This window comes from Rhea americana, unplaced genomic scaffold (genome assembly GCF_003343005.1).
Source record: "Rhea americana isolate MKP2758 unplaced genomic scaffold, rheAme1 scaffold_227, whole genome shotgun sequence".
NCBI classification, from domain to species: Eukaryota; Metazoa; Chordata; class Aves; order Rheiformes; family Rheidae; genus Rhea; species Rhea americana.
In genome coordinates, this window is record NW_028186343.1 from 360,321 (window position 1) to 381,240 (window position 20,920).

General features: G+C 40.1%; 1 protein-coding gene across 3 annotated transcripts; it reads left to right on the forward strand.

Annotated features, from left to right (window-relative positions):
* Positions 1 to 1,623: 1,623 nt before the first annotated feature.
* On the forward strand, positions 1,624 to 19,583 carry YWHAH (tyrosine 3-monooxygenase/tryptophan 5-monooxygenase activation protein eta). Of its 3 annotated transcripts, none has more exons than XM_085305801.1 (3): positions 1,624 to 1,709; positions 6,446 to 6,531; positions 18,147 to 19,583. In XM_085305801.1, the coding sequence occupies exons 1-3, from the start codon at positions 1,670 to 1,672 to the stop codon at positions 18,801 to 18,803; spliced, it is 783 nt and encodes a 260-aa protein (XP_085161927.1). In that variant the 5' UTR covers positions 1,624 to 1,669; the 3' UTR covers positions 18,804 to 19,583. The 3 variants fall into 3 exon arrangements, with proteins under 3 accessions (XP_085161927.1, XP_085161926.1, XP_085161929.1); XM_085305800.1 differs by lacking the exon at positions 1,624 to 1,709 and adding an exon at positions 6,216 to 6,319; XM_085305803.1 differs by lacking the exons at positions 1,624 to 1,709; positions 6,446 to 6,531 and adding an exon at positions 8,742 to 9,175.
* Positions 19,584 to 20,920: the final 1,337 nt, after the last annotated feature.

Below are 20,920 nucleotides of genomic sequence, written 5' to 3' on the forward strand. Positions count from 1 at the left end.
AAAAAGTTTTAGTTACAGTTTTATTAAGCATTTTGCAAAGAATAGAAGAAACTAGAGGTACTTTGCAGATTGTAGATTTCTACTGGGGCAATCTCAAGCTGCATTATAGATGTTAAAAATATCGAGTCACTGATTCTTATAACTGTTATGTTGTACTACCTGCACAACCAGTCAGATCTGAGTCCTTCGTTACATGATAAAAAWAAGTGAAGCCCCTCTGCTCGAAAGGACTAAAACCTCTGATACGTTGCCTACTGAATGAATATTGGAGGGTTTTATCTAATGCCTGAGAACGTGAACTCAGCTAGCTGCAGGTAAAATACTGCTGCGTCTCACCCCTGCATTTCACTCATGCCACTGGCCGCACTTTTGGGAGCATCCCACGTCCCATAGTGCCYGAGGTGACATGAATGGGAGTTCATGGTGCTGGGATAAGCTGTTTTGCTGGGGCAAGCTGTTTTGCTGCCGCTCTCCTGGAGAGCGTGCACGACTCGTTTTTTTCTGCTCAGTACTCTTCCTTACCTAACCTCGCCTCAAGGCTGCCTGCCCTGTTCTTGCTTCATTTTGCATTGCTCACAGACCAGTAGTTTTCTCTTTCATTCTGGGGCTAGAAAGCAGAATTGTGGATGTGTTAGGGCATGAGTAGCAATGCAGACCTTTGACCCAGGTTTAAAACTTCTACTGTGAGTCATTGGGCAATCTTTTGAATGTTTTCCTTAAGTAGGATTACTATTTTCTTTTTTTTCAGAAAATTTGTATTGCAAAAAGAGTAATCTTTGCCAAAAAATATAGCTGTGAGATACACAAATTAGATGGCTCTAGTGCTTTTTGTAATAAAAGTTAGCAAATAAAGGTTATGCATGACTCTTTCTCTAGGGTTCATTTCCAAGGTGAGAGTATTAAGCTATTACACACATCAGACGTTTCTCAAAACCCTAGTGCCTGATTAACTTTTTGTGTGTTGTGACCCTCAGTGCTTCTGGAGATTTTTTCTGTGGAGCTTTCTTGGAATGGTATTTTCCAGTTGTCAGATGTTTAGTTTTCAAAACACTTGTGTAGAGGGATTTGATTTACAATCACATTTTTATTTGCGCGAACAACGGGGAGGTGGGTGAATCCTAGCTCACACCTGGGCAGGAAAGCAGCAGCGGCTGTATACCTGATGCTGCAGCCCTCTCACAAATGCAGAGGACTGAGTCCTTGTGCTACCGAAACAGTGGCCGAGTCTTTGAGACCTCCTTTTCTTTTATGCTCCCCGCCTAACTATCCCTCTCCTCTTGCGTAAGGGCACCTCCCGGCCCCAACAGCGCTGCCGCAATCCCTCGCCGCTCCTGAAAAACACCGAAGTGCGGCAGCGCGGAGAGGACGCGCTAGTGCCGTCCGTGAGGCGGCACTTCAGCCGCGCGGCCCCGCCGGCTTCCCGCTCCCTCCTGATTGGTCAGGCATCCCGCCGCACCGGTAGCAACAGGGACAAATATATCCTTCCGTCCTCTGATTGGCTGCTGCCAGCCGCCGAGCCATAGCAACAGCGGAGCAGCGCGCGGCGCCTCAGGAGGCGCGCGGCGACCGTTGGCGACCGTTGGCGGCTGGGGTGGGGGAGGGGGCAAAGCCGCTTCTGCTGCGGGAGCCTTAGGGGTCCTCGGGCGAGCAGAAGGAAGCAGTCGGGCAAATGCAGAAGCCTGTTATACTCGGGACCTCTGCTGCTGACGGTAGGCAAGAGGTTGCATAGTGAATCCAGACACGCTGCGTAAAATCCGCATTTGAAYTAGTGGGCAAGATGTATGGCTTCCCTATTGATTGTGGTGGAGTCGAAAGAAAATGAGACCCTGCTGTGTGCCAGATAGTGAAAAGACTTCCATGCAAAAGAACCCACCCGTGTGAGCAAAACTCACAGTGGGTCTTCTTAGGCGYATGTATGAAATACCAAATAAGGTATTTCTCAGCCCGAATGACATGATGTGTCACCATCATTACAATGATTCAGCTAGTCTGTGGAATGTAATATATATGGATGGAAGCCTGAGTGGTTACACTTTTSTGCTTGTGAAAACTGATGGATTGATGTATGGAGGAATGATGCTTCTGTGAGATATATTTACACTCCCTTTCAAATATTTAGTTGCTCTCCCTTGTCAGGAAGATGACGCAGACTAGATTAACAGTACTCCAGCTGTATAGAAGTTCTAGGCACTTGTCATTCAAAATCAAATAGATTATTTTCTAAGAAAACACGGGTTATGCAGGAATTTTAGTTTCAGAGATAACTGTCTTTTGTTCGACTGTCTTAACAATATGAGCATCCATAGGTTTTGCAATTTTTTTTTAATAGTTCAAGAATATAGTTATTTGGGATTGTTAAGAAAAAAGCTGAACTGACAAATTCCTAAGGAGTGTTCCAACAAGTATTCGTTGCAAACCTGAATTTGAAAAGGCTTTGCAGTTAAAGCAGAATTAAAGCCTTTTGTCTTAAACTTTTTTTTAATGAATTTCATTTCCAAATTTGGCACAGTTACTCTCTGGAGGACAATTGAATTTTCTAGGTCATTTCCCAGATGAAGCAACTTACTAGTTTTCCAGAAATTTATATTAAATGATTCACAGCTCGATATGTGGAATTGAACAAATTAAAAGCAAGTATTTTTCTTTAAGTAGTGTAAAATCAAGTGGCTGAAGCATAGTGCATTCTGGACCACCAGCATCTTTGCCCCGTGCTGYGTGGATATTGAATCTGCATGAAACACTTTGGAGGAGCTAATTGCATTTAGAGAAGAATTTGCAGGCTGTGCTTGCAGAYGATCTCTCAAAACCTGACCATGCTGAGATACAGGTAGCTGAGCGGAGTTCAGAGATAGGCTTTCACTTCCCCATGCATGAGCTGGCATAGAGTGGATGCATAGCTTTGCTAGAGAAGAGATCAAGTGAATCTGGGCTTAGCACCGGTGACACTTAGCATTTGGCCTTCTCTGTCTGTGGTGCTGAGTTGTGTGGGTCTTTGAGGGACAGTGTGGTGGAGTTCTTCAAATGATACATGTTCACACTGGGCTTGTATTTGAATTGTTCAGTTTGTCTCTTTTTCTAGTTTTCTAGCTATGATTTATATCCTGGCCTTGTTCTAGTTTTCCTGTCCTGCCATATGTAGCAGGCTCTGGATGTGTTTATGTTCTTCTTCCTTGGAGCTGTAATTAGAAGTACTCTGAGCATGTGGCTGACCTGCCCTGAGCTGAATGTGCTGTACCTGCTGTTGTCATTCCGCCTCCCCCTTAGCATGTCGTGGCCTAACAAAAGAAGGAGCTTGCCCTAGATAGAAAAACAAAACCATTTTTATCTTTTAATTCATAGGAGGGCCCAAAGAACAAAACTTGYGCATGTTGAATGATCAGAAAAGGGATGGAAGTCTAGGAGCATCTTCAGAGGCTCTATTAATTAGTTGTCTTTGAGGTGAGAGGGCCATTTTCCCAATGGGCAGGCAGTCAAATTTTCCAGTGCTGCCACTAGAATCAACTTTACTCTTTGCAGTTTTAGCAGACAGGCCTAAGACTGGCAAGGTCAAGACTGAGCTGTTGCTGAGTTAGATGTGTGGTATAGAAATGGCAGTATGGAGGATTTGCTCTGCAGCGGCTCGTGAAAAACTTCTGAACCTAATCTGCTACAGTGCTAAAGAGGATTAATTAGATGAAAAGTTGCTTTTCCTTTTCAGGYCCCTTGACAGTCTCTGTCAGCTATCACAGTTACTGAATGGGCTGGTCTGAGGCCCACTCTGGACAAATGTCAGGCCAGAAAGCCTRAAGGCCAGTATTTTCAGGCAGTTTCTCATTCTGGATGCTTGGCTTGACTTGCTTGGGGCCTCATTTTCGGAAGAAAGCACCTACGCAGCAACTAAAGTAGGACACCCAAATAAGAGGCCACTTTTGAAAGTGTTAGCAGAATCATTTTGTTTTATCTCTGTGCTTCATTAGTATTATCCCCAGTGTCTTTCATGTTATGTTCTACAGAGAAAGGTCATTGTTTCAGATCAATCATGTTCAGTGGAATTTAATCCAATTCTCAGTCAAACTAATGCACTTAGTAAATTTTGAAGAGTGGTAAAAATTTGGTTGTTAAGAAAGATCTGGGCTTATTTTTTAAATCTGGCCATTGATTCAGAGTCCCYAATTGTGTATGCACAATATGATGTGTTTTGGGGGTAATTCTGGAAATGCTGGACATCTTACATTCTGACCTTATCTGTACACTGCAAATGATCAGCACCTCTGAAAGGCCCTGGGAATTGGTAGGATTGTTTTTTTCACTWGCAGTAGTCACTTAACATAGACTTATTTTCTCTTGCATGGAGAGGCTTTTTTCTATATGATATTCTGCTAAAGGTTTCTGATAAGCAGGCTTTTTWATGTTTTCCTGTTTATTGTTTTAAATTCTACTTATTTCCATTTGATTAATTATGTAAAGAATAAAAACACATTCCAATATCTGGACAGGACTTTCGCAAACACTCTTCTGAAGCAGCTTTGTAAGAKTTAAAGCTGCCTTCTATTAGCTACTGTGTTCTTGCTACTTACACAAAGCTCCATAACTGAGCATGCTTCACAGCTTCCTGTGCATATCCCTGAATCATTCTGGCACGCAAAAACACTGCCATAATTTTTTATTCAGACATAGTGTTCATTCTTCACTGGACTCTGAAATGAGCAAGTGCTTGAACATAGCACATTTCATGGTCGAGTTCTGAGGTTTTATCAACTCACGACTGCACAGGATTTTGAACATGCAAAGAGCTACTGTGTATGAATCCTGAGTGGTATTAAATTTATTGCAGTGATCGCAAGTAGGTTTCAGTGTACAGACGTAACCCTTTCCCTGGAGGAGGCAAGAGCTTCACAGATTTTGCACAAATCACTACCCTTCTCTTTAAAGGATCTTACCCCATTGCTGAATAGGTGTACGATGTACTTCACCACAAATCGCGGCATGAGCCCTGCTGGTTCTGAGCAGCACTCAGGTAGTGCAATCTTTCTGCCTTCATTCTAGATTTTACCTTGGAGATACGAGGGAGGTTCTGAGAGARTGATTACAGATTAATATGAAATTGAAATATGACAAATAGTAGAATATTTTCGCATAGACTGTGACAGCCCAAAGGGTTCTGCTGCTTGTTAAACTGTGGTGTATGGTTTGGCTAGAAATGCATCATTGAAGTTACAGTCTCTTGTGGTTTGGGAAGGAATCATCACACTTCAGCTACACCCACTCCTATCTTTTGCTCTGATCTTGTCATTGGTTATAACACCTTCCCTCCCTGATGTGCACTTATCTGACTTTATTGCGGGGATGTGCTGCCAGGATTCTAACAATAAAAATTATAGATAGTCCTCAGCCTGTGAAACAATCTGTCCTTACAGCACAGTCTGAACATCTTGCCCCCACCTAAGCGCCAGCCTCAGTATTTCCAAGATCAGATGTCCACAGGCTCGCTCGCTCTCTTTTTCTACCATCCCTACCTCTACTGCCTTTACTATGATGTGGGAGCTGGTTCAGCYTCCACCATCACTTGGTAGTTGCATCTGCTCCCTCTCTGGTTCTCAGTGCCTTGTGCCTAAGACTCAGTATCATTTAGTAGAGCCCTAAATAAAATATTCCCTTGATGCAAAAGAAGAGAAGGAAGATTGCTTGCTCCAGGAATGAGAAGAATATTAGCAGCAAGGGCTTTTTACTACCACTGCTTTAGTTCCATGAATCTCAGGAAGAGTGATGCAAAAAGTGTGATCCTTGCTCATTGTTGCCAGAATACCCAAAGAAAGTGGCCGTTGGCAGTGAAGGAAGGCTGGAAGGCTCTGGGATGGCACTACTGTCATCACTTAGTTTCCCTATCATGCTTCCTCTACACCAGTGCACCTCATAGCCCTGTACACTCAGCTAAATGTCAGTGTTGGGGACCAGTCTCTTTGCAAGTGCTTCGCTGTCCCCAATGCCCCTCTGTGGAGCTGAGCAGTGAACTAGAATAGCATTTCAGCAAGGGGCTATTTGTAGAACATCAGTGCTGTCCAATAATCAGATACGCCAGTGGAGCAGAGCCACTGCCTTAGGTCATGGTGCAATTTTCAGTACCATAAGTTTCTCCGTCTACAGATTCTTGCTGGGTGTGGTAACTGTGCCAACAACTCAAATTCTGCCTCATGAGAGCAGTATTTCTGAGCTCCTGTCTGGGCTTTGCTGGGAATCCTAGAGCTGTGTAATGCTATGTACGATGTTGGGCATCTGAGCTCTGCAGGGGAACCACAGAGCTTGATAGCATGTTGCACCCCATTCAGCAGTCTAGGAAAGGGTTGGCTGACATTTCCATTTCTTTTTCATTTTTACTTTAAAAGCATTGTAACTAAGCTTCTGAACATTGTACCAGATTGAAACCTACTACATGAGCACTAATTGTTTTTTATTTGTACCTTTATAGCTCCTGGGAGCCACCGTTACAGTGGAGGATTCAAGGCACTAGGTGCTGTACACACAAGGGAAAATAGGTACTCTCCCAAAGACCATGTATGTTTGAAATGTACTCTCATTACTTTGTTTACAGTCAGATTATAGAAATGCTACATAAAAGGTTGCCTGATTTTAGTAATTTTTCTTGCTACTGTTGRATTTAGACATATATCTTGTTTTAAAGCAATGATGTGATGTATCACTTGTGGGTTCAAAGTTACGAATTTTTCAGATGRTTTAGACTGAAAATGGCCATTTACACAGAGGCTTCAATTAAAAAAACCCAAAGCATTTTATGAGAATACTTTTTATGTGGGTATATCCACATATATTTGAAAGATTAATGCAGATTCTCTAATTCAGTGGGTAAATAATTATAACTGGTTTTAAAAATACTTCATAATCTGTTTCCCTCAGGAGGCTGAAACTGCTGTGCACAACTGGAAAGCTTTTTATAGAGTTTACAGATTTTCAAAACTTGGCACACTTTGCAGACTGATTAATCTTTAAGAAGTTGGTCTAAACTGCAAAGTTTTCAAAGTTTGAGAGTTGGATAGGGGGTTTTGGGTTGGCTCATCTCTTACTATTGTTGCATAAGATATTAGATACATTAAAACCTGTGTTTTTAAATTCATTCATGCCTTTTCAAGAATATAGTCTTACAGTCCATAGACAAAGTTTTATGCGTAGTTAAAATTTAGAAAAGTTTTATTTTAATGAGGATACTGAATTGGACTGATACTTGGGATCAAATCTGTCAAGATTTCACTGTCTTCTCTTAACAGTTGAAAAAAAAATGTAGGAAAAAGGCAGTATCCAGCTTACAGATATGTATGAATAACTGTGTACTTCACAGTACTGCAAAGAGAAGAAAGTTACTTCCTTAATCCTGTGGCAATCAATTTATAACTTGTTATGGGAAGTTTTTATCTTCCATATTTTATTACACGTTACTTCCATGTATTCTTATTTTTCACAATATTTATTTAGCTCCTTTAAAAAGTAACCAAATTTATTTGAATATTCATCTAGTCCCTTTAAAAATTAACTACAACACTTATTTTAAGTGACTTTGAGAGTTAACTCTGTTTGAAACTCAAAAAACTCAGTAATGCCAGGTTTAAGGCTAAAAACTTCTGGCTGACTCAATGGACCAGATTTACTCAATTAGAACAATGCAATAGTACTGATGATAATGGGAGAGTAGTGTCATTAGCAAGGCCAGGATTGGTCCCCTGCCTCTGGTGCATACGAACGTGCATTCTTTCCCCTTCCTGGTGGTGAGAACAGATGTGTGCTTAAATTTATATAGGTGTTCTGGTACCGAGGATATGATGCTGAACTGTTTTATCGTGAGCAAATCTTTCACTCAGAGGTGCAGCAGTTCCACATATGTAAAGTGGTGTGCTGATGTTCAAATGCTGGCTGTGGATTGAACACAAGAAGTTTAAAGTGTTTATGATGTATCATAAAAGAAGAGCAACATGGATGCTAGCATTTTGCAGATACCTGCAGCAGCTGTGTTGTTTGTGCAGTCTTGTAGGGCTGGTATTTTGTTAATTTACTAAAGAAGAGTCTGACCATTATGAATTAAAATATGTAATAAAATTGAATTAAGTTGAATCACTCAGGCAAGGTAACAGAATTGACCTATGCTTACCTCCCTCACTAGTAGGAATGTTTTCAAAGCAGCTTTTTTCAGAGATACATTTATTTAACTGGGATGAGACACAACTGTATAAATACTGGGAGGCAAAGCTTGTGCTCAAGAGACGTGGTAGCACAAAGCAGTGATGGCATGTAGGCAAAATAGCACATGTGAAAACAGTRCCTAGCTGCACATGAAGGACAGCTCAGGTGGGCGACACACACTGCTTGAGCAGTTTCCGTTTGCGAGATGATTGCTGGTGCACAGGACAGCAGGCTTTGTGCGATGTTACTGAGGGCAGGGTAGGGACAGGCGACGAACTGGGAGGTAACTGACCCTTTTGTGAGGCATTTCGAGTTGGCTGGGTGCAGGAGAGCAGGCTCGGCTCGGCTCGGCTCGGCTCTGCAATGCCCGCGCTCATCGCCCACCTCCACCTTTGCAGCAGTAAAATGCAGCACTCACAGCACGCATGCGCCTCCCCCCAGCCGGCGCCCCGGGATAGCTATTTATAGCAAGTGACGTCACCTAGAAATAGAACGCGGGGGAGCAGTGTCCCCCTCCCCTCCCCTGCAGTCCCTTCAGCTCCACCCCCTCGTTGCCTTCCTAGCGCGCAGGCGCAGGCGGCAGCAGCAGCAGCGCGAGGCTCCGAGCAGGGCGGAGAGGCGCGGGCTGTGCACGCCGCGGAGGGGACGGAGCGAGCGCGCGGCTACTCGCCTTGCCGCGGCCAGCGAGCGCGAGGCGCCAACCGTCGCCTGGCGAGCGCGGCCGGGGGTGAGCAGCAGCTGCGGCCAGCTCAACGGTCACTCAGCGAGCGAGCGAGCTTGAGGTGGCGGCTCCATTTCGGTTCCCTGCGCGCATTCGCACACTCGCACCGCAAGCCCGCGCATTTCGGGGCGCAGGTTCCTCTCTTCCTCTCTCTGTGAGGGGCCCAGAGTGCCCAGCCCGGCAGCCATCACGGAAGCGGCCATGGGGGACCGAGAGCAGCTGCTGCAGCGAGCCCGCCTGGCCGAGCAGGCGGAGAGATACGACGACATGGCCTCGGCCATGAAGGCGGTGAGTGGGGCTAGCAGCGTGGCGGCTGTGGGTCCTGCCCGGGGAGGAGTGCTGCAGAGGGGGTAGTGGCGGAGGAGGATGGGAAAGGAAATGCGGGCTGGGCCGAGGCGGAGTTGAGTCCTGGGAGGGTGTGAGCCGTCGCCCTGAAGAAAGGGGGGCGGGGGCGAGGGCGAGACTGTCCCGTTGGGACGCCTTACCGCCGTGCTGGGCGGCGCCGGCTACTACCTGCTTCAGCGAGAGCAGCCAGAGATAGTAGCCGGTCTAAAGTGGACCCAGATCCCCCTTCTTTCCTCTCCTTTCCCCCACCCTTATTTCCTTCATTCCCTCGTGTCTGCTCCCTCGTAGTCCTCCCGCTCCCTCTGCGGTCCCTGCCYTGGGGGTGTGGCTGCCCCCTCTCCTCCCTCCTTCACCCGCCAATCCGGCGCGCAGCAGAGCAGTTTGAATGCTGCCCGCCTSGTCCTTGCCGCGGCGGAAACCTGGTAGAGTCTTTCCCCACTAGAGCCCGAGGCGCGCGTGTTTGCTTCCCCGCCGGGCTCTGGGAGTTAGAGTGGGATCCTGGGTTTGACCTTGGGGTGCGTTTCCAGTCCCAGCAGTCTGGGGCGTGCGAGCAGCTCGGGGCTGGGCGTGGGTAGAGGGGGGCTGGCCTCTCCGGCTCGGGGGAGGAGGGGGTCTGAGAAAACTGCACACGCCAAGGAGAGCCCCTTCCTTTTCTAGACGTTTCTTTCGGCTCGCGATTAAAAAGCACGAATAGAGGCCTCACCCACAAACATGGGCGCTCTGATTCAAAGACGGTATAGTACTTGCATCCGGGTATAAAAGCTGCACAGTGTGTAGTCTGCTTCCCAAGCTGTAATACTTTTTGCCTCTTCTTTATAGGATATAAAATTCTCAGTGCATTCCTTACACATATGAATACTGAAATGTGTGTAAACCATAAGGTACAGTCGCAACTCAGCTTCTCTTAAAATCAAGTGATGTTATTTGTGCTGACCTATCTGTACTGCTGCATAATAAAATTGCAGAATGATCAAACCTAATATGTCTAGACCCTTTTTCTTTAAACAAAATACTCCCATCATCTGAAATTTAAAAGTGATGTTAGAAGGTGTTTAGCAATGTCTTTGCCGTATCTGTTTGCAACTGATTTTAGAGTCTTGTTGGTCTGTTCTTTTGTGAACACCAAAAGCCTTATTGGGTTTCCCTTGAAAATAGTGCTGTTTAAAGACATAATGATTATGGTTTTGAGAAAGCAGCTTCAAATGGGTTGATTCTTGTGACAAAAATAGTCTAATTTTGAGACTAATGTATGTATGTCGTGTTCTTTAAGTGAGAGTTGTCAAAAGACCTTTATTTTGCTCTCTCTCTTTTTTTAATCATTAGCTCTTTATAACTTGATGTATTATGGCATTGTATATACTAGGACCAACCCAATTCTAAAGCAGAAATACTTCAGAGTATCTCAACATCAGATATACTAGACATTAAAATAAAGAAGATGCGTTTTAATACATTACTAGAATTCCTGATAGTTCAGTGCTTATTTGGAAATATATTATCTATTATAGTATCTATATCAACTGAACATACATGAGACAAGAAACAAGCAGAATATAACTGCTGTGCTTCAGGAAATATGTAAATAAAGTGCATCTGCAACTAGTGTACATCTTCAGTTGTCTTTTTAAACTCTTAACATTGTTTTATTTCACTTCATCTTGAGTCACATCGTTCTCTTCATTAATACTGCTTTTGCTCTCTAAGGTGTTTAATGATGAGGTTTTGCAATTGTAAGTTTGATAGCGCTTCAGTGAGCTGAATTTTGAGCATTTATGAAAAAGAATGTTAGAGACACTTAAATATAACAAGCAAAGCTGTATTCGAAGAGCAACGTTTTAGCTATTCATTTAATGTAATTGCCTATGATACTCTATCTAGTAGTTATTTAAATGTCTTTCACAGGTGTTCATTTTAACATGGTGATTTCCAGAATGCTCTTTTAAAGTTTGATCTAAATTCTGCAAATTTGACCTTACGCTCCTGTGAGATGTTGTTATGTAGGCTGTCTGTTCCCACACACTAATATTTCCTTTAATTTCAGTGATTGTAAACAACAGCTATTCAGAGAAATTTCTCTCTGTATAGAGTAATATCGAAAGTATCTTTTGTGCTCCAGAGATGGTAGACTTCCTTCAACAGGAAATCAGTGTTGTAACTCAGATATGTATTCCTAAAACAAAATGTTTTGATTTGAAAAGATTCTAAACCTGATGTTTTTAAAATTGCTGGGTAATTGGGATGAAGGCACTGTATGAAAATAGTGTGCTTCCAGGATAGTAGAAATCTGAATAGGCAATGTTAGTTACAGATATTTATCACCATATTTTTACTATACATGATACAGCAAGCAGCCTTATAGTGGCTTCTGAAACATAAAGTAACAAACTATTTTAGCAAAAGCACATTTCTTTTTTTTCTTATTTTAGACCGCTACTGAAGGAAAAAAAAAGACTAGTATTTTACCTATTGGTATAAAACTGGAGAACACTTGTTATTTTCCAGTCCTTTTATTTGATTCTGCTATAGAAAAGCCAGATGAAGTAACAGCTGTAGCTTAAATAAGGAAATTACTGTTTAATAGTTTTATTTGTTGTTTTTGAATTTTCTTGGTAGAATTCCAGTATTTCTGCTTATAATGTGTGGACATAAGAGGAAAATGAAACTTCACATGGATTGCTGTGAAATAGTTTGGTTTACTTTTTTGCAACAAAATTTTCTTAATAAAAAATGCAAGCATGTGTAAATGTGGCTCTATTAAATGGCATTCTTCCAAGGGGTGGCATGCTCATTGCATTAATATTGTTCTAGGATTCCAGCAATTTTAAATAATGCTACATGGTAGGTTAAAAATGGTTTCTGAATACAGCAAATGCTGAAGTTGTATGTGGGGGAAATACATGTTTAGTGTATGAGTGTTACCATTTCTTACTTTTCTGAACAAATTCTTTAAGCATCTTGGAAATACTGCATTAAGTGCTTTTGTTTTTGGATTATTCAAAAAATAATCATGATATATTGGGAAGTAAATATTAAACAGTTAAACTATTTCGCTGTATAAACATTATTTCAGACTGTATGAATTCTAATAGGTAGTACTTGGGAGTTTCATTAATTTTTTGGTTGCTGTTCTAGTATAGCTACATAATAAGTATCTAGTCATTTACACTTGAGTTTAAAAATTGTTAAGATGCATTTGAGTTATGTGAGGATCTGATGGTTTAAAATTAGTCCTATGCATGAAATACTACTTATCAGGGCTAACCACTGCAATAAAATGCAGCTATTGCTGGGTATGATCTTGAGATTTTTTTTTTAAAAACCAAAATATCTTGAGGTCCTAGTTTAATTTGTATATTTCATCTCTGTACATATGTAGACTTAGGTTGGAGCGTTCCATATTTTTAGTGTTGTATCATCCAGTTCTTCACTTTGAACATCAGTGTTTGATTTTGGTTAATGAAGTATTTGTAGGAGAGAGGAATGAGATGCCTTTAATATAAACAGTATCCTCCCCTGCTGTGAGAAGAATTCCTTACTGTGGCTTGATACAATAAATCTAGCTATAGAGCTTCTAATGTCTTGACAGAAAACGCTGAAACCACACGATGCAAAAAACTGATCTGGTTTAAATTCTTTCTTCTCGTTCCTGTTTATTCAGAAGTTATGAACTACATAACTTTGTACTGGGAGAACTTGTAACGATTCAAATATTATCTGGTTCGTGCTACCATTGCTTGATACTGGATCAGATATAGTTGTCTAGCACAAGTTCTAACACACACTCTGACTAATAATAAAAAAAAAAATGCTAACAAAATGCATAACAAAACAGAAGTGTGATCACATGCATGTAATTGACCCAGGTCACATTCATACTAGGTAATCCTGCAGTGCATAGATCTGGTGTTAGTTTTGGAACCTTTAACTTTGCTGTGTTTTTCATACAAAACTAAATCAGATTGGCATCTCCTACATGGGATCATGCTCACATGTAAGTTGTTCCTGACTTGGTTGGTAGAGCTGGATGATCTGTGCATATGGAGTTCAGTATTTTGGGATTATAGTCAGAATTCCTTTTATTTTTAATTCCCAGTAAGCTGAAAGAACTTTGTGGGCGCAGAGCAGAGGAGGAGATAACCTGTAAGTATCTTAGAAATAAAATGATTTAGCCTGTATCCTTGCTACAAAAAGCAGATTGTCAGTCTGAAAGAAAATTAGCAGATCATAGTCTACGTGTTCAATTCCAGCATCTTTTTCAGGACTAAAAATAATTCCAAACTTAAGTATGACAAGGTATGTTTGCATTAGAAAAGTATAGGTAACGTCTTAGTAAGTTAATACTGCTTTAAAGTCATCCTATAGGCAGTTGTTAATCCTTCAAGTACTACTGTTTTTCGTAACAGACATTATGAGAAAGCTTGAGCTTCTTTTTGCTCATGTCTAAAACGTAAATCCTAATTGTTGCGATCCAGTAGCTTGCTTCTGCTAAGAAAAGGCTATGAATAGAAGAGATGACATTTCAAKTTTTTTTTGTTTGTTTTTTGTTCTCTCTCTGTCATCTCCGCATACAAGGAGAGACATGTCTGTTTTCTTACCTAATTGGCAAATCTGCCAAATCTGCAATAGTAGATAGGTTCTTCAAGGTCATATGCTTTTCCTTTGAGTCTAGTTTCTTGTAATTTAGCGTTTAGCCTAGAGAAGCCTATGGATGTGATTTTGCACCATGAGAGTTATTTTAGATGCACCTTAGGTTTGGGGGTGATTTGTTGCTTATCTCTGAAGTCACTATTCAGGATGAGAAGAAAGTAGTTCAGGACTAAGGAAATAAAACGAGTTGGGAGACGTGTTGAAAAGTGATAGTAGAATGGGAAGTGCTTCACTTAAGTTGTTGGAAACTTCTGCCACAGGAAGAATAATTGATAAGAAACTACTAGTTTGTTATGCTGAATTCTTGCACACAATATCAGATGCTGCTTTCTTTGAAGGTGACTASCAGTTTCTAGATTAAGTTAGCAGAATCTGCCAGAGGATATACCTTACATTTGGAAATGGTATGTCAGTGATGTTTTTTTAACCTTACCTTATCTGAAAAAGAATTCTCAGTGTGGTTCAAGGCCTGTAGTAGTGCTGTATATTGTTTTTMGGATACAGTGTTTTGTATCTGTTAAGACTGATGCAGACAAGTGAGAGGCATTGTTGGGTTTGAAACAAAACTGAAAGCTTTTTTTTTTGTGTTACAAGGTTTTAATTTTTATGATACAGTGCTAAAGTCTCATTTCTGTATTTTTTAAAATGTGAAATATGAATATTCTGTTTTCTAAGTAGTACAGATTTATATAGAGTTAGAAATATGGAAAATCTGAAGAAGGAAAGAAGAAATAAAATACTTCAAAATCTTTATCAGTTTAACTCCCAAGGGTGTCTTCAGTGTGTTGACTTTCTTCAGGTTAATTGTGCTGTATGCCAGATTTGTATAGATTTATTGTGGAATCAGATTAGTATCTGATTGCAACGACATGAGTGTGGAAAGGCAGTATATTTGATAAAGGAAAGTATAGTTGACAAATACTATTTCTACTTTGTTCTCTGGAATTTGACAGCTTAGTTTTTTCATTTTTTTTGCTAATTCTTCAGAAAACATTTTTGAAAGTCATGTTTGACAGAACAGAATCTTCTAATCCTGGGCCTCCTGCCTCTATGTCATGTATCTTAAAAAGACTACTCGTTATAAAGCACAGGTCTTTGGTGATGGTCTAGAGTTGATGGTGTTTAGTGATTATTCAAGATATATCAGTAACTCCTTATACATCCTAAAGCTGGTAGACATATCCCCTAAGCATGTTGAATTAGCTTCTCTTATGTTAATTTTTTCCTTTTAAGGAACTATTTCAAGATGAGTTTAAGACGGTGTGAGAATTACASCATTAGGCTAGTGATACCCGGATTAGTCTCTTGATTAAGCCTCTTAAGCATCTTAGGTCTTAGTAGTATGTTTTGTTTTTTTGATTAAGAAATCGTCATTCTTTTTCCATGTGCAGACAACTGTTCTGCTCTTAGTCCTAAGAGATGACTGTACTCATGTGTACTTGCAGTTATTCATATCTTAAGTATTCTGTGCATTTCTCAAATCTTGTGTCAGGAGAAGTTTAGTAGTTGGGTGCTTATTGAGAGTTTTAATAAACTTGCCCAGACCAAGGTGATGCCATAGTTATACTTCAGCTAGATAGCTTAAAGTTAGTATGTTTCTCTCCCAAAGTTGCACTCCATTTTATGGATGGTAATGTAGACATACTTGCAAAGAATATTGAATAAACAAACAGCCAAGATWACCAGACTTGGCTGGACTTCACAAGATACTCCCTCTATTAATACAATTAAGTTAGTTTGATCTTCAGAAATTTCTGCAAATAGACTGTTTACCAACACTTCTGTTGACTTTATGTTGTGATTAGCAAAGGTGAGAGGCTTTTCAGGTATAGGTTATCTGTAAGTGTTGTCTCCTGTGCAAGTGGACTTTATAAATGATACTAACTTTTTTGGACTGGATGTTGTACATTTTCTGAAAATGGAAATGAATAACGAGAGAAAACAGACTTGAAAAGACCTGGAATAATCTTTCTAGGCTAGTGGTATTGCTGTAAGATTGCAGTTTGTGGCTTGTGACAAATGGAACAACTTTTAAAAACTGATTAATGCCTTGTCCTTGCATTATGGTGGTTGCCAGTGGCTTTGTTAGGTCCTGTAAAATACCATTTTGGTGTCTTGAATACACAGAAGGCATCTACCTCTAAAAGCTTATTTTTAAAGCTTAAGGGACACTTTTAAGGAGGTCACTATCCCTAGATACTGAATATATAAATACTAGCRTTTGGTAGGGAGGTACTTTGTTTGACGAGGAGGAAGGGATCAACTGCAAAGGTGGTAGGCAGCTGAGGTATAGAACGGGAGTAGTAAATGGAGGATGAGGTGGAACATGAGAAACAGGGACAAGATGCTTAAGGAGAATAATCAGTAGCTGTAGTTCAGTTGCAATCCTTTAGCTTTCACTTCCATTGAATAGTGTTTCTGGGTTAGGAATCCAGTCTGTTACTGTTGTCCTGCCAAGACATCCTTGGGTGTTTTTGTCTTGTATACTCTGCTATACTTGCCCCCCCCCCTTTTTTTTTTAATCTGGGTAATATACCTCAGTAGTATATTAACAGGTTGAGATTTTTTTCTGTTATTTTTGTGGAACACTAAAGATAATGAAGTACAATAGAAAATTGACTCTTTGTGGTTAAATCTTTTTAAATTTTTAGCAAAGCAATATTGAGTCTTTTAAATCAATCACTACTTGAGAACTTGCAGTAGACTTTTCAAGCAGAGTCCTCCAGCAGTGCAGGAATGACCAAGTGATTATTAATGGCTTTTTTTTTCCCTGTAGTGTGTGGGTGATGTGGTGTAGATTTTTTTTTTTATTATTATTATAGAAGCAAATGCTCTGCTAATACAGTATAGGGAATAAAAATCTCTTAGCTGTACCTTTTGTGTTGAGGGAGTTGATATCTTACTAGAGAAGATGATAGAGGTCTTAATCATTGTGTGTGTGTGTGTGTGTGGATGCTGAGTGTAAGCTGTGAAGAAGCTTTGGAAAATGGCAGAAGAGTGGATTCCTCTGTATTTGACCTTTGGTGAGCTTTCTCAAATTGCATTAGCCCTGGCAGAGCAGTGCCTTTTGGGAGTTCTGGTCTCTGAGCTCTGGAGGGAAATACATTCTGGAGATGAAGCTAATAGACTGATATTTTATTTATTTATTTATTTAAGAACAAAAATTGAAGTTGAAAGTAGGCTCTCTTTGCATCTATGTGTGTCCTTGTAACTCTTAAATTGCTTTTTTAGACTTGGAAAGCTATACTTTTGCTGGATACTTCACTGTTTTCAGGACACTAATGATTTTTAGCAGATTCTGAGCAATGACGGGTCAATTTTCATACCTAAGTGCATATGCTTAGAATTCTAATGACTCTTAAAGCAGTGTAGTTCTGTTAATAATGAAGTGTGCTTAATGTAATGGAGTTGTTTTTCATCCTAATTCCTGTGAGTTTAGTTTCCTATTTCTAATTTTGCAAAAATAGAACAACTTCAAGTAACTGTAAGTCTGAGAGTTTTTCCGTAGTTAACATAGTAACTCAAATAAGCCTAAGTGCAGTATTAACTTTTCATTTTTACAGCTTTTTACAGGAAGAATTTGGAATTGGTTGTGGGGTTTTCTTTTTCTTTGCTTTCCAGTTTGTTCCATTCTTAAGTGATTTCTTTCATGTCCTGTCCCTGAAATCTGACTGCAGCCACCACCCACCAATCAATAGAAGACAGGACAACTTTTAAATTATGTTGTAAAATTGGTCACTAAGTGACTGAGAGATGCTATGAAACACTAATGCTATCTGTACTATGCAGAGCTTAATCATAATGACTGCAGCACATCTATCTCTGCTGTCATCTGAGAGAAAGCGATAGAGGAAGAGAGATACAAGAACCGCACAGGTTTCCAGTATGTCTGTATAGTGTTTGAGATTCATGTAGCTGGTATTCTAGGTACATTTAAATTCACTGTTACATGYGTAGTCTGCATAATTACTCCAAAGACTTCCTGAAAATAGAGAGTCTTCCTTCTACGAATGCTTCATTACTCCAACCTGAGTGTGAATGTGCTTTGTGATGGCATTTAAATACTAGTTYTGTTAATAGCAGAGCTATAGGGTTTTCACTCTTAAAACCTGACTGCAGAAACAGATTTAAACTTTCATCATTACAAATTGACTCTTGTGTAGAAGGAATTTTTGCTCTTGCTCTTAATAATGGAAGTACTGAAGGAAAATTGAACATTCTTCTTCAATCCAGACTCTTTAAATTTGATCTTTGTCTATATTTTCAGGTAACTGAGCTGAATGAGCCCCTCTCAAATGAGGATAGAAACCTACTGTCTGTAGCCTACAAGAATGTAGTTGGAGCTAGACGATCATCTTGGCGTGTCATCAGCAGCATAGAGCAGAAGACTATGGCAGATGGGAATGAGAAGAAATTGGAAAAGGTTAAAGCCTATAGGGAGAAGATAGAAAAGGAGCTTGAGACGGTCTGCAATGATGTTTTGGCCCTCCTAGATAAGTACTTGATCAAGAACTGCAATGACTTCCAGTATGAGAGCAAGGTCTTTTATCTGAAAATGAAAGGTGATTACTACCGCTACTTGGCAGAAGTTGCTGCTGGAGAGAAGAAGAACAGTGTGGTGGAAGCTTCAGAAGCTGCCTATAAAGAAGCTTTTGAAATCAGCAAAGAGCACATGCAGCCCACTCACCCAATTAGGCTGGGGCTGGCACTCAATTTCTCAGTGTTCTACTATGAAATCCAGAATGCTCCTGAGCAGGCCTGCCTTTTAGCCAAACAAGCCTTTGATGATGCCATAGCAGAGCTGGACACTCTAAATGAGGATTCCTATAAGGACTCCACTCTCATCATGCAGTTACTTCGAGATAACCTCACTCTGTGGACGAGTGACCAGCAAGATGAAGAAGCAGGAGAGGGCAATAATTAAAAAGCTTTCCTCTGATCCCTCTTTCATCCACTTCACCATCCCCATTGTCACCAATATTTCCTTACCACAGTCACACTAAATATCTAGTGCTAAGCATATCTGTATTGTACAGCTGTTCAGATCTGCTGTCCACTTTATCAGGAAGCAGTTTCAATAAGTCTTCATGGGCAGTGATGGATTGATTGGTTTATTGGCCCTATTTATCTTAGTTGCACTTGAACAGTGCAGAAAGATGCATATTAAATGAGGCATTTTTAATTTGCCTATTGATTATAAAATATGGAAAGAATAATGGAAAGTGATCGAAGATAATTAAATTCCATTTAAAAAATTTAATTTAAAATGAGCTGGCAGTTTTGTTAACCAGTACATTTTGTGCATGCAAAGTAAATGAGCCACTCCAAAATTTTTTCAGTCAATGAAAACAGTGAAGCTGATGTGAAGTGATAACCCTACTCATCAGTTTACAATAAACTGTTGAAATGTGAGGTTCCGGTAGCAATTTGTTTTTTTGCCTAACTTATGTGCACAATTTCTTTTAATGCAGTGCATCTACCTAAGAGTTTTGATACTTGTAACCTTTTGCAGTTGTTTTGAAGAGTCATGAATTTATTTTTTGTAAACTCTTTGCTGTTTAGTTGTCTGTGTATTCTGACAACACTTAAGTCAATGTTAGCCCATGTAAAGATGGATGACTGAGATGCCAGACTTCTAAATTAAATGTTTTGGAATTAAATGAATAAAATAAAATGCTGCTTCGGGGAGACTATCTCTACATAAGCTGTCCTGTCTTTTGTTAAGAGCAGTTGCCTAGCACATCATTGATGCATTAGGACATACTTAATCAAAAACTTTATGAGAAGTTGCCTAGTATGCTTTAAAAAAAAAAAAAAGGTCACAACAGTCTAAAATATTATACTGCTTACCTGTGTGGAAGTGGCATTTCCAAAGGTGTATTTAGCTAATTTGCTTGGCAGGGCAGTTGTAGTGTCTTTTTCACAGYATTTCAGTTCCCAAGCACAGTTGCGTTGCTTGTTATACCAGTGTAGAGACTTCTGCAGACAGAAGTAAATAATACTTCTAAGTTTTCTTTGTAAGTGGTAACCATCTGTACACATTAAAAGCATTATCTTGTATTTACCTACTTCTAACAAGCTGTTTATTCTTAAGGAATGCTTCTTTATTTTGCTTAAATTAGATCGGGTTCCCAAACTTGTTTTACTTTTTTTCTACAGTTAGAATATATTTTTAATGATTCCGTATATGCTTCCGTAACACACTGTTACAGAAACAGTGTAAGTTAGCTCTTTTTGAGTTATGTGTGGCAGTACTCACAATACTTCTGGCACCTGAGCTAKCCTAAAGAGCATATTAGTGCCTCTTTTTATTTAAGTCTTGTTTTCTTTGACATTTACAATAAGAATAACTGGCCTGAACACGTGTAACTTTTTTCGAGGAGTGTGCCAGTTTTTCAGTGTCTGGGGGAYTAGAATTTTTAGTGGTAAGCTTGTTTGTACATATGAATTGTATTGTCTTCCAGAAAAATATTATTATTATTTATTATTGTTGGTGTCAGTTGGAAAACTAAGGCAACATCTGAAAGACATGAAAATCCTGAACCTTGGTGTTGTACTGCTGTATAATTTTAAGACACTTGACTTCATTAGTTTAGCAAAAGGAAAATCAAATCTCTTAGTGGTTTGAAGTGTGTACTTTATATAAATTACTGTTGTTTGCCATGACTTACTCTGGAATTCCCGCTTTGTTGCTTCTGTTTCCTCAAGCAGTATACAACCGCCTGTTTTTTGGTTCAACTGCTTGCATGTAGACCATGCTGGAGTCCTTTTTAACCAGTAATAACTGCTTGGGCTTCACCTGTCTGCTAGCTAAAAGGCTCCTATATCTTCTCTTGCTTCTCTTCCTAATAGATACTGGCAATTTTCATCTTGGTTCCATAGGGGCAAGTAAGTGTAAGACTACCTTCTTAAGTTGAAGTACTCTGGTTAATAATTACCACTACTATCAACTTTTTCCCCCTCCTCATTTTTATAACTACCACTATCTTTTCGTGAGTTCAGAAGCTAAGGAGTCCCTTCTCATTCTATAGGAATTCTAGT

What these genes read in the sequence shown, in the direction of transcription:
- YWHAH (XM_085305800.1), top strand. Translation starts at nt 6,235, where the DNA reads ATGTACGATGTTGGGCATCTGAGCTCTGCAGGGGAACCACAGAGCTTG. An exon ending in ATTCAGCAGTCTAGGAAAGG is followed by an intron (nt 6,320 to 6,445) that starts GTTGGCTGACAT and finishes GTACCTTTATAG; the next exon opens with CTCCTGGGAGCCACCGTTAC. An exon ending in GGTACTCTCCCAAAGACCAT is followed by an intron (nt 6,532 to 18,146) that starts GTATGTTTGAAA and finishes CTATATTTTCAG; the next exon opens with GTAACTGAGCTGAATGAGCC.